The sequence below is a fragment of the Ostrinia furnacalis genome, unplaced genomic scaffold, assembly GCF_004193835.3.
Source record: "Ostrinia furnacalis isolate ACB-3 unplaced genomic scaffold, ASM419383v2 OfSCF4473, whole genome shotgun sequence".
In the NCBI taxonomy this organism is placed as follows: Eukaryota; Metazoa; Arthropoda; class Insecta; order Lepidoptera; family Crambidae; genus Ostrinia; species Ostrinia furnacalis.
In genome coordinates this window covers 515-14,663 of record NW_021134712.1, presented here as the reverse complement: position 1 = coordinate 14,663, position 14,149 = coordinate 515, and the positions used below count along the sequence as shown (strand labels likewise).

Below are 14,149 nucleotides of genomic sequence, written 5' to 3'. Positions count from 1 at the left end.
TATAGTATGATTATAATAATTATACTATGACCAAGAACTATTAAATAAATGGAAGTGGACTCCTTCCATTGTTTTCCACCTATAAATAATTGATTAGTGCCCGTTTTCACCATCAATCCCTTATTTTTAAGTAACCCCTATGGTAACATATAACAGGCATTTTGTTTTCATAGGGGTCACTTAAAAAATAAAGATTGATGGTGAAAACGGGCATAGGTCACCCTAACGTCGCTAAAAGTGCACCTACTATTTATTTGTTTACTGTGGCCGAGTGCGAAAATATGGGTTTTATAATGAAACGCTTAGCAGGTTTTACATCTGTCCCGGTATGATTGATGCTGACATTTCGTTGTGATGAGTTTTGGAGACAGTTTGGAAGAAACAGCTTGAATTATGAATGGCGGAGAAATAAATATCTACAAACAGGGGAAGGGCGAAATGAAAGTCGCTTCGCTTCGCGTTGGCTTCATAATCGAAACTTTTGTTTAGCTGTTTTATTTGAAAAGGTTTACCAAATAAAACTACTTCTATTTTCTTTCAATCATTGGTATTTATGCTTAAAAATCAAGATTTTAAAGGGGTTTCACTTCTTGATGGAAGATAATGAGCTTAAAACTCAAACACCACACCTTCATTTATTTTGGCGTTCTAAAAAAAGTTGTCCCAAAAGTGTGCGCTAACAAAAATATATTTTTCGTGACAGTAGGTTTGCTCCAATGACATAATTGTTAACATTAACATGTAGTTAAAAAAATTGAAAGCCACAAAAACAAAATTTATTTCGTAATACAGTTTTAAAATGCTAAAATACACTGCTAAATACTGCCAACGAGCTAGGACATAAAACAAGTTAAAACAAAATGAATGGATAAAAAAACAAGTTAGTGAGGAAATTAAATAGGTTTTATACCGAATAGCGCTCCCACTAACTGCAGTCCTGGCGTTGTTCAGGTTGCAGTTGAATCTTACGCTCGTTTCATTAAGGACCGTTTCAATGGGTTTTGTATTTAAATGGTTCAATATAGCACAGTTTGGTTAACTTCACTTTGGTTTATGATTTAAGCCATGAACTACTGTGTGGGTTTGATTAAGCTCTTCCTTTCGTATTTTTATGCCTGTTCTGTGACTGTAAAATAACCTTGATATCAAATAATTTATCATCAAAATTAAAAATGGTACTAATATTAATACAAATACCTGAAACAATCTTAACTTTCTTAAGTTATATCATTTTCATTCTGCTCTTCAAACTAGGAAACTTAGCACAATAATTTCCATCTCAAGCAACTGGATCACGAGCACCCAAACATCGGCAAAGACAAGGAACATCTGTATTAATAACGGAATATTATTGTCAGGGCCGTAATTAGGCCCGAGCCGGACTTAGGGCAATATAGCCCGAAATATGGCCGCCGCAAATTTAAATTATTGGGACAAATATTCCAGGCCAACATAGCGCGGGGAAAACGGCCAATTTAATGGTTTACATATTTTGCAGGCTTTACAGAAACAATACATAATTTTTTCCAACAAATGCCTGACGGAAATACCTATTCTTTTTTTTACAAAACTTGTGTATTTATAATGTCATTGTGGTAAATGGTAGAAGTACCTTTAACTGTTTAATCTTTAGTCTGGGGAACGTCTATGTCCACGAAAATGATAACCAATTAGTGCTTGAAGAGAAATTTCTATTGTTAAACATCAACATACTTCGAAACTATTTTCATTCTGATGACGTTTATTTTCTAAGTCTATTTTTTTAATCATTTTCGAGTATTTTTGATAATAATTATGAACGTTAATTCTTGTTAATATTGATAACTGGCTGTTATTTATACGCTATGTTTACGAGGTTTGCTCAATAAACAAATGTATTTTAAAGCTATGAATTACACTGGCCTACAGCCATTTTGGTGCCGGGGATTTAAGACCTGATTTTAAGTATGTCTTGCATGGCGATATCAAAAATGTAATCAGTTTTTCTCTATCAGCTCTAGTTCCCGAGATAACTAAAAACAATTTTCACAATAAATATGTATTTTTATTAGCATTAAACATCAAGAAATTGTCTTTTGAGTGATTTTTTCGAATGAAACTTACTTGGGCAATCTCGCATGATTCTCCAACAGTAGTCGGTCATCATATGAGCGTCCCATCTTCCTTGGTAATTATTTTCCATTGTTTTTATGTCTTGGTGAAAACGTTTTCCTTGTTCTTCGCTTAGTTCTCCTAAATTTTGTTGGAATTGATCTAGTTTACTGTTAAAATAGTGTAATTTTATACCTATATAACAGCCTAAATCTATGAACTGAACCAGCACATCCTATACTAATTCTACATAGTTGTCAGCCTTATGCTTTCCCAGGAAATTTTGTACAACTGCTACAAAAGATTTCCACGCAAACCATTCCGCATCGTTCATAGAAATCTTAAATTTAGTGGAGTCTTTTATTAATACAGTTATTTGAAGTCCATCAAAAATACCTGCTTTTAGTTTTTCAGTACTTAAACTTGGCAATTTCTGTTAAATTAACTGGAAATATTGGCCATTTTCTCCATATCATAGGCACTCCAAGCTTAAAAACTTACGTGTGCCTTTCTAGTATCTTCGCAGATGTTCAACGCACATTATACATACAATTTGAGGCACCTACACCTTACCTTTGTATTGAATTTCAATACCGAAGTAGGCAAAATACAAAAAATTCGCCATGTTTTTAATAGTTTCACGCTGATATTTCAGTAGTATTCACCACAAACTTATCAAAATTAATCAGGATCGTTAACGCAACATCTAGACGTACTATCCATAGCTAAATAGTAACATAAAGTTTATCGATGTTATTGTAATAATGACTATTTGTGAACAAGACGGGAAAAAAACTAAAATGAGGGTAGTCGACAAACTAGAGCTGATGAGTTGAAATGAAGTATGTCAATATATTGTAGATTACCCATATTATCGATCGTATATACAAAAAGAGCTGCACCAAAAAAAAATTTTTTTTTTGCAGGCCTGTGTTATGAATGTCGTTGGCGGTTTAATAAGTGAAAGGTTTTACATATTTAACTTATAAAACCCTGTTGCTCTTGTACGTACAAACAGTCAAAGTATTTTCGGATTTGAAGTCTGTGTAATTTTTTCTAATATCGTGGCGACGTGTAATCTAAATTCTAAATTATGTATTACCTACCTATCTACATGGCATATTGAAACTATACATAATATTAATATTTTTATTGGAATGTTAACAAAACTTGCCTGTATCAATTACTAGAATAAAAACTCTGTCTGAGGGCATACCTAAAAGAACTCTTGAAAATACAGCAACTGAATACCAGAGCCATAAAATAATACTTGGATATTTAAAACAAAAATGAGAGAAAACTAATTTCTTACCCTTCCATTCTTCTCCTCAACAATATTTACAATGAAAGAATAAACTGCAAACTCAATGTTGTTTCAAACAAAAACCGTTTCTCATCGAATTTTCTTCGAAACAAAAAGCTGCACGTCTACTAATTCCTTATTCAAAATCGCGAATTGCCTTACAATATCTTTTACAAGACCCACCTGCGAGCCGCTTTAGATCCTAAGTAACTGCAGATAGAGTTGGTTTAAGGTTGCGTTCTTTTAGTGTTGAAAATGGCATTTTTGCATCGGAAAATAAAAGTGCCAGTGTTTTATCTAAGCGCAATGAATGGCAAATGCGGCCGGATTATTTTACTCGCAAGATAACATGCTCGGATTTATATTAGGTGCCGTTCGATCGGTATTTTAAACCGAGAAATTCGATTCTGGCTTGTTTCTATCCGACGCGGGAGGCATTCAATTGTTTTATTTAAATTCGCAATTTGGTGTGAAAATGGAATGGTAAATAAGAAAACTGTTCATTCTGCGAGTTGGATTGCACTCGCCAGCACATTAGAGACATACAGACCTATGCATTTTTGTAGCCAGATCGCATCTTACTCTTAGGCTGAGTTGCAACACCTAACTATGACCGTAACTTTAACGATAGCCGGTGCTTTTTGTATGGAGTTTGACAAAGTTAAATTAATATGGTGCAACCTAGCTTAGTAAAATTCATTCGATGCTACAGTGTTTAACTTAAGAGCGTTTACGCGAAGCGCGGCGTTTCAAGGGGCATCATTGGAAATGATTCGCGCGCGGCGTTTTTTAATGTTTTCAAATGTTTATAGCAAAACAATAACAATGAATTAAATATCGTTTCAAAGTAAATATTTTAAAGAAGATGTTGTTTTATTATATTAAGCTATTTTTATGTTGAATAAAGGAAGAATATTGGTGAAAAAATCACTTTGATTTTTGGGTATTTCACGTTCTTTTAATTTGTGATTTCTTATTGTAAAATGCTTAAATCTAAAATTTTTCTCAGATAACTATTTGCCCAAGGATCTATGCTATAGGATATAAATGTTTTTTAAATCGTTTTCACAGTATTTTTATAAAAGTTTCAGCTTGTAAACTGACGCTAAAGTGGAAATTTACAAAACCTGTGTGGACTTATCTTGATAGAATTCTTAAATACTAAACTAATCGCAATATTTTCTCAATTAACTATTTAGACGACGAAATTGCCTAACTATTTATGCCTGTAACATATTTGTAGTATTACTGGTTAATGATTGTAACGAGTTGAAAAAGTACTGTTTTTGGGCCAAACGGCGTAAACGCTCTTAAATGTTTATCGTACTCGTATATCGCTAAAATAAAAAAAATCATGCGTTAAGGAATAATTTTTTTTTTCAGTTTTAAAATATCATTAAAAGTGGCCCATTTAAGTTATACTTTGAACCAAAAAACACCTGAAAATTAAATCTCTAATCTATCTTGTCTTTTTTGGTGTAATTACTTCAAGTGCTTGAATAATTAAAGTGGTAGGTACGATGTTTTAATTTACACCGAAAATATAAAATTTTAACCGCAATCTCCCAAATAGGGTGTAACGGTGATAAATAAAGTTTAAGGCGTCCCCCGGTTATCTTTTTAACCTGAACGGTGCTGTTAAGAAGTATCGTAAATTTAATTTTATTGCTTGATACTAGCGAATGGGTGAACGAAAAAAGCAAAGATGCATCCAAAATCCCCTTCATAATCTGCTTGTACTGCCTTATTGCGTTATATTCTATTCTTCATTTGCTTCTTCGTCATCGGAATTTTAAAGGTCACGTCATGCTTAATTATCATGAAGGGTCACAAAAATGATCCTTTGTAAATAGATAGAACTCGTAGTTGTCTTAGGTATATTTCACTTAAATTACGAAGAAATAGGTACAAATAAATACAGATAAAATTTTAACATGTGCTTTGAAATATTGATGATTATTGAGTTTTTATTGTCTTATCATAAAATGTGGCGTTTTCATACAATTTTACAACTGTACGGGGTACGGTATAATAACGGGGCGCTGAAGAATGATAACGATACAACTAGGTCGAGTTAACTACGCGCCTGGCAGCCGTGACGTCATATCGATACTCTGGTACATATAACCCACCACCACCCATGGTTCTTCCTGCCTCACGGCGTACGAACCGAATCTCGGGAGAGCGCGCGGGTACTTGCTCTGGGCTCTTTTCCCCGGGCGCTTTGCTTGACTCCCTACAAATTTATCTGATCCATGTCCCTTCTCATAGTCAATTACTCTGGTACAGACGGGGCGACAGCGGGGACGTGTGTTAGTAAGTGGGAGGGGAGTCGCATTCCAGCGAGGTGCGCACTTAGCTCAATCGGGATCTACTGTCAAACGGAATAAAAAACAAGTGACATTTACGAATTCCTTTGTCATCCTTGATTTAAATTGTCAAGTGACTTCTATGCTTCGGTCGTTCACAGCGCCAAGAACTTATAAAATTAAGCAATAGCCGGCCACAGGGGCGCAGTGAAAACAAGGGGTCGCGTCTTGATTTGAATTCTTAACGCTTAGCGCCAGGGGACAACAATTACATTATGAGCTATTCAATTCGGCAGATAAAGTTGCATTCGAATACTCTTTAGTTCAATAAAAAAATTAATGGGTATTATTAGTTTAAATAGGTACGATGCCAGGTAGCACGTAAGCTAGTTCCTGGAATTAACCACTTTCAAAATACTTTTTTTTTTATAAATATCCTTGGACATTTTACACTACGCTTCTAGTCCCGACACAGAAATTAAAATTCATCATTTCAATTTCTGCCCGGCCGGGAATCGAACTCGCGACCTCTCGGCATAGTAGTCCGTTCCGAAACCACCACACCAAATGGCCGACTTAGCCAGGAACTGTACTTTCTGACGTAAATGTAAGTCCTAGCACAATCCTAGTCTAAAAATAAATAAAAATTATAGAATCTAGCTAAAAATATTGGCTGTACAGATATTAAAGATCAGAATCCGAAGAAGGCATTTTAATTACTATTTAGTCCTTTCCTTACCGTCCCGTTTCATCAGACCAGTAAATAGCGGGCATGTGCATTCCGATCACGTTCCGCCGATAACTCAGTCGGTGCATGTAATATTTAACGTTTGAGGTGGGGGCGATGCGAGCGGTACATCTCACTCATGTGAACTTGTATAGGAGACCTTAGAATCATCGAAGTAGTCTATTACCTACTAATTCAAAATATTCAAAAATATAATTAAGTTAAATGTTTAGTGTTTTTAATTACCGTATTGGTAAAGGAAACTCAACTCAAAGGAAAAATGTTATTTTTTTTAGATAATAAATCTAAGAAACTGAGTAAGTACCTACCTTTAATATTGTGGTATAATATAATGGGTAGTATTTAAACGAGTGACTGTAAATTTATGTTGTAAGTGTCAAAAATAATTAATGTGGGCTAAAGAATTACTAAGTGAGCGACTGAGTGCGAGTAACGAAAATTCAAAATAACAGCATCTTACAATAAAAAATTGAGTTCCTTAAAATACAAAATGAGAAGCTTCATAATATTTGAGCGACCTAATATTTGATTGAGTGTCAACGTTAGGTCCTGCATTTAGTTTCAATATTTGGCAAATGCTTTTTTTATACTGAGCGGTATTTTTAACTTTAATGAAGTGTTTCGAATGCAAAAACTACTTTGAAAAATACTGTTATGAGCAGCGTATTATGAGCCCAAATTTAAATAAAAAATGATCTTATGAAATAAATATTTGACGGAACACTATTCTAGTAGCGAAAAAAATAAATCATTAAAATTTAAGGGTAGGTAATCAAATGACACAATATATTACGAAAAATGAAATAAATTTGTATTTTCTTAATCGAATCAACAAAAAAAAAACAAAATAAAATAAGTCGCTTCTGTCAACCCAAAAAAAGTAATCTTATTAATAAGGTTCATTGATTGATACCTATGAGGATTGAGGAGCTCTACCTACCTACTCATCGTCACTGTATGATAAGTGCTGGCTTGGACTTAGCGGGCCGGCCTCATTTTCTTTCTTCCAATAGGTATCAGTTTTGCTTCCAGTGTGGCGGTGTTGTTAAGTACTTATTATTATTCTGTGGTTTGAGCTGAATTGCTAGACCCAAAACGTGTTTGCATACATATTTTGTTAAAAATTCGGGACAGTCGCCCCGCCCCCATTCGAATTCGCGCGCTGTAACAATCTGTAGTTTTCATTAATAAAGCGTATCAAAATAAAAAACATGAGACCTCAAATATAATATCAGTAACCAATAATCATTAATAAAGCAGCTCACAAAACTTTGCTTAGTATTAACTTTTTTGTAGTTCGTTCAGTAAAACCTCAATTAGAAAAATCTAATGTATCTTCATATTAAAGTTGCCCTCTCTGTACTTATTTCTAGTCGCTCACTTAGTAATTTAGTCGCCCGGATAGTATTTTTATGTCTGAAATGTAATAATCAAAACCCACATTTTGTAAGCTCGTTCTGGATTTTATTATTGATCAATATTCGTCGTTAGTTTGGTAAATTTTTCGCTTACTCAAATTCATACCGCTCAAGGTATTAAAACAGTATGCCATCATCAGTCGCAAAGTTTTTTTTTAGTCGCTCGTTTTATAATTCCCCTAATATAATACCACGGTACCACAATAATATGTACCACAGAAAATTTTGACGGAAATTATCTTCGTTTTCATTTTTAGCATAGCTACTTTAAAGAATTACATTGATCAAAATTAATTATGAACGAAATATTTCCAACGTTGACTGTCTCACTGATAAACAGAATAAAATTTAAAGCTCCTTGTATTATTTCAAGTACTACATTAATTTAGATTGAGACGAGCTTCTATCTACAATCAAGCATCAAGCTATCAATAAAACGTTTAATCCGAGCTGATACGGTTATTACATTAGCGGCTACTGAGGCATCGCTTGTCGAGTTAGACTTATTAAATGATCCACTCACAGAGATTGCGGCGGGAATCAACTTAGCTCAATTAAATTACACAGACAAAACACAGCTGATATAATTCTGTGATTCTCGGTATTCAAGATTTAAGTTCAAATAGTTTGACAAATAGATTAGATATCAACCATAAAAGATTTTGGTGTAGATTTGAGTAATGCGTCACAGAGTAGAGAAAATAAGGAGCTATTGAAAAATATCAAACTTACTGTAACATTTGACTTTTTATTCGTTACCAGACTGGTAATTCTTTTATGGAAAATGTATTAAATTCTTTAATAAATTACCACAAACTGTTGTAGAACTACCCATTCATAAATTCAAAGCACATATTAAAAGTAGGTACCTTAATGAAATAGGGCTACTATAAAGTCGATGATTATTTAAAAGATAAAAATGTTTGGGATGCGTTACTGCCTAGCTCGCATAAATATTTATAACTTTGTACATTTTAAAGTCTGTAAACCTTTGAAAAAGAGGCGGACAATAGTGACTAAGTTTCTTGCGCTGCTTCTTCTCGGCACTGGCCCATTTGTTGTCCTGAAGCAGTGGTAGGGTTAATACTGGGACGTGTAAAAGTGCTTTTTTTTAAGCCTATTTACAGAAATAAATGAAAAAGAAAGACTAAGATTCATTTGTAATGTAAGACAAATAAATTATGTAGGTATATGCTTACGTACGTAAGCGGATTCTTTGCTGTAACGTGATTGGAACTTGACTTATAAAAAGGCGATAAGATGTACTAATGCATTTTAAATAATATTTTTTATTACATTAGATAAATATTATCTCAATTAATGTTAATCTCATTTGAATTTTTATGATAATGATAACGTTGCTCAGAGCATTACCCGGAAGAATAGTAGACTACTATAGACTTGTACTTTCGAATGCGTATGAATTAAATAAAAAACGTGGTCATGTTCCTTATTGTATTTATAAATAAAAGCTTAAATCAAGTCTTCGGTATTTATCATAAATATCTTTCCATAAACTATACGATTCAGGATTAGGAACTGGACCCATTTCCATTGGATTGTTGATGTACAAATATCTTAAATTATTTTTAGTACTTGGAACCCATTTCACTGGAATGTCTGCTGCTTTCGGTGTAGGATCACTGGAAAAGAAACAAAAGTTAATGCATTGGTTAGAAAGCAAAATGTAAGTCTTTGCTCGGTTTCACCATAAATCCCTAAGTTTTAAGTGACATCTATGGTAACACACTTGTTTTCATAGGAGTCACTTAAAACTTAGGGATTGATGGTGAAAACGGACATTAGTACTAAACTTGTTAAGTCAAGTAAGGCTGTGAAACGAAACCTTACTTTTAAACAGTCGTCGGAAAAAAATTCTTACCCATACTTGGCGAAGTTTGTCCACATGCCAGTCATCCATTCTATCATTTTCCCATCTTCCTCATTTACAGAAAAAGGCCAGATCCTTGGCTTGAATAAATAAAAGAGATCATCAGCGTGGCAAGCACCACTCTCATTGCCATAGCCCATTCTCTGTTTTAGTACGTTCCTTTTCCCAGAATAATCAAAGAAATAATTATACACTGTTGCATTTGAGTGTTTCACAAGTAAATCTGATTCTATTGCAGCGGGAAATTCAAAATACAAATCAGTGTATATTTTAGCCAATGATTTTATATTTTTATGGCTTACTCGCTCTTCCCCAAAATAAAAGTTCCTCACTCTGGCAGCTGTGGCTAATGCCTCATGTTCATTATGGAATTCTAAGTCTGATGCAAAAAGGTATCTTCTATTTCTCTCTTCAAGAGTCGTATCATTTTCTGCTGAAGTCAAGAATAGACCTTCTTTGCTATTTGACCCGTAAATCACTGGAATGTTTTTGGGTTTGTGTTTCAGTAAATTATATGGTAAATCTGTTAAGACTGCCTCTTCACCTGGTAATGATTTTTCAACACACGGCAAATGTAATAAGAGTGTGTCGAAAAACATACCTAAAGGTTTGATTGGTTTCAAACTTACTAATTCTTTGTAAGGCAATTTCGAAAGTACTTTGTATATTTCGTGGGGGTCTTCAGTATCATGACCTATGACTTTAGCTAAAAGACTAGCGACCCAAATAGGTTTCCTATTTACTGACCAATTGGAGGTTGAAGAACCGCTTTGAATAATCACTCTATTAAACAATCCAACTGTAGTTTCACTAGCTAGTAGTACAGACGTGGATGTACCTCCTGCACTTTCTCCAAATAAAGTGACATTGTCTGGGTCTCCACCGAACGCTGCTATATTTTTCTTGACCCATCTTAGTGCAGCTATTTGGTCTTTCAAACCTGCGTTTCCAGGTGCTTCTTTGATCCCAAGACAAACAAATCCAAGGGCTCCTAGTCTGTAGTTAAACGTCACTACGATTACGTCCTTGTTGACTAGATAATCCGGTGCATACAACAGTTTTCCTCCACTTCCTAGTATGAATGCTCCTCCATGGATATACACCATGACTGGGAGTGGTTTCTTTGCTTGTGTTGGTACATAAACATTAATCTTCAAACAATCTTCAGATCCAACAACGCCTATGAACATCATTTGTGGGCAGGAGTGGTGCTCATCCACTGCTTTGAAAACGCCGTCCCATTTTGGCGGGGGGAGGGGAGCCTAGAAACGAAATATTTAATTTATTTATATACCAGTAATACCAAAATAGATTTATTTTTATGGTAAATCACAAAAGTTACAATCACAATAAAGATCTCTGAACCATCAAAATAATAATGACATCAATTATTACCTACTGTCATAATTAATTTGTTTACTTATTAACACTAGAGTACACGCGCGGACTACTATAGTAAACCAGGGTAACATTTTACGCTATAACTTTTTGAAAACTTGCGCCAGAGAGCTGGCATTCCAGGAAAGCCTCGTTTACTAAATTTGTCAGTAAGTCAGTAAAGCTTGGGTCGCTAGAGTCTGCGCACTTTTCTAAAATTGGCCGTCAAAACTGCGAGTTTACTCAAAAGCCCGAAATCACTCGACAAAAAAATTGTGAAAGACTTGCAACAAATGGATTTACACCGTGTACCAGGCAGTAAAAAGTCATGAATGCTATGACAGATAAAAAATTAATCATATTTTTTCAGTCAATTTTTTTTTTGTTAACAAAAAAATTGGACTCGGAGTGCAATTTTGGTCCAAAAAATTTACAACTTTTAAATCTGTTTATAATGTTTGATCCCAAATATTTATTATAGAAACTTTGATTATAAAATAACTATAATAAACACTTTTATCATTTACATAATAATTCTATTCATAAATTGCTTACAAACTGATTTACAGTGATTTTAAATTGGCTTACCAGAGTAGGCCGCGCGTGTATTCGTGTAAAAAAAGGGACGCGTGTACTGCAGTGTGAACATAGTAGGTAGTTTGTAAATTAAATAACATTATTCTAGAGATCGTTACGACAATCATTGAATAGTTAAGATAAAACTTCATTCAATAAAAAACCCATACAAATTATGTATGCAATCTAACAATTTTAGAGGTTATCTTAACATAAACAATTTACCTGGAACCTTGTCTCGCTGTTAGTAGTTGCGTACGGAATGCCCATGTATTCAAATATAGTCCCATCTTCGTTGATTTTACCGCTCACAATCCCTTGCTCGATGGTGACCTCCGGCGCCGGTTGTTCGACCAAATTCAACGCGAACAGGGTAAACAGTACAATCCTCTTTTCGTACATCTTCGACAATTTCGGTCATCACTACTGGGAATGTAGAGCGAGACTGTTTATCGCGATCGATAAGATAGTTATTATGATAGTGACCTAGTAACATTGGCAGTTAAGTCTTTACTTCATTATTGCTGGTTCTGAACGACTGACTCATGCTTGCTTGATGATTATTATGCGATATTATTAAACACCGGTTGTGTTTGTAGACGTGACCTTGAACGCGGGTCGTGCGCGCGGCTGTTGCGTAAGAGCGCACGCTCGCAACTGACAGCTGACGGGCTGGGTTGCCACTACATAATTTAAAAATCCCTTCATCGCATTTGCTTTAGTGCGAATGTAGGAAATTCGATCTTTCTTTCTGGTTTTGAATGTATTTTTATTTTACTCTTTATAGTTAGATAATTTAATACTAAGCATAAAACCCGAGAAAATGCATGTAAAGTAGAAAATATTCTTTCCCTTTTTAGGGTAAAGTTGTTCGTATCTCGTTGGCAATCGTCACACTAATGACGATGCAGATGTTTCGAGCTCGTTCTTTCATAAGTAGGTAGGTACTAAAGGTTCGTTTTTTATCTTAAGTGTGTCCAGCAGCACCACATTAAAGCGTGGTATATTGCCAATTAGGCACCTATTACTTCATAATTTATTATTGTTGTTTGTTTAACGCCACTGTAAATAGATAGTAATGCCATTTTAAGAACACTAACCTATCGAGTTGTAAACAATTTAAAGACTTTTGTTACCTTGAATTTTAAGTTTAATATGTTCAGTACAGTACAGTCAATCAGCCACTTGACTTGTCTTCCCGGCATTCCCATGACATCATACGATGAGCATTTGCCCCCCACGGACCTAACGTCTTTTGACATAATAAAGACTGATGACCAATAAATATTCCCAAATCCAGTAAATCTCATCTCAAGTCTCTCATCTCAAGTCAAAACAGAGTTTGGTCTATGAATATGAGCTTGAGACGAGTTTGGCAAACGCTGAATGTGCGTCTTTGTGGTATGCAAATCGCCCCAACTTGCACTTCTCAAGTGGCTCATGATCGAAAAGTTTTATGCAAATTGCGAAGGTGGGTAAGTTTTCTAGAGGTTCTTTCTTTGACTACTGAAGAAGGATAATTTTTTGAGCCTATTTAAAAGAAGGGCCATTTTTCAGGTTGTGTAGGTCTGTAATTCTGTGGCTTATTTATTTTTAATTACTTTAGTAAACAGCTTGGAGGATTAGGTGCATTAAAATATTTTTGTCATAAACATTTTTTTGTCTCAATATATTTTTAACGTGTAAAAACAAAAAGGGCTAAATAATTTGCCTTTCATAGACAAAAACAACTAAGTTAACTTCTTTTATAATTATGTATAAATATTATCATATTTTATATACTTTGCTGATTTCTGTCCTATTTTTTTGTGTGATTATTTGTATTTTTGTGTACCGTACTGTACGGTACCGTTGAACCCCAAACCATATTTTTAATGTGTCTAGATTCTTAGTTTTCGTTTTTAGATGTTTAGATTCACGTTAAAGAATTAAAAAGCCTTTTGTACCGTCTTCTATTCTAATTCCATTATTAGCAGCGTTAATTCGCTCTCATTGCACAAACAAAACTGCATCCATATTGGCACTCGAGGGAGGCGAACAAACTAGTTTTTGGCGTTTTTAAAAACGCGGCGAACGTGCTCGAGTGCGCGCTGCCGCGTAATTTGGGACATCGGGACTTTCGTGTAGTTTAATTTTACACGAGAGCCGTGAATGGTTGTGTAGACGGTAACTTATTACAATGTAATTTATTTAGGGTTCTATAAGGTGTTATTTTTTGTACTGATCATACTTTACCAACGCATCTAATAAAATCATACAAATACAACCCAAGTGTTTTTAAAAAAAAATTCAGGCTAGTTTTCGAGTAAAACGACAAAGAATGTTTCGAAAAAAATAAAAAATAAATCATCCTTTGAGCGCGGTATTCGTTTANATTTATGTAAAACGTTAAAGATTTCCTGGCCTGGACTTGGTATTACATGGATCTCACAACTT

The 14,149-nt window shown here is 34.5% G+C and overlaps 1 protein-coding gene across 1 annotated transcript; it reads right to left on the bottom strand.

Moving 5' to 3' along the window:
* Positions 1-9,310: 9,310 nt before the first annotated feature.
* LOC114359557 (esterase FE4) lies at positions 9,311-12,359 on the bottom strand. The gene is made up of 3 exons (XM_028314000.1): positions 11,939-12,359; positions 9,752-11,022; positions 9,311-9,512 (listed from the first exon to the last, which is right to left on the bottom strand). Exons 1-3 carry the CDS (start codon positions 12,113-12,115, stop codon positions 9,329-9,331), a joined length of 1,632 nt encoding a protein of 543 aa, XP_028169801.1. The 5' UTR covers positions 12,116-12,359; the 3' UTR covers positions 9,311-9,328.
* Positions 12,360-14,149: the final 1,790 nt, after the last annotated feature.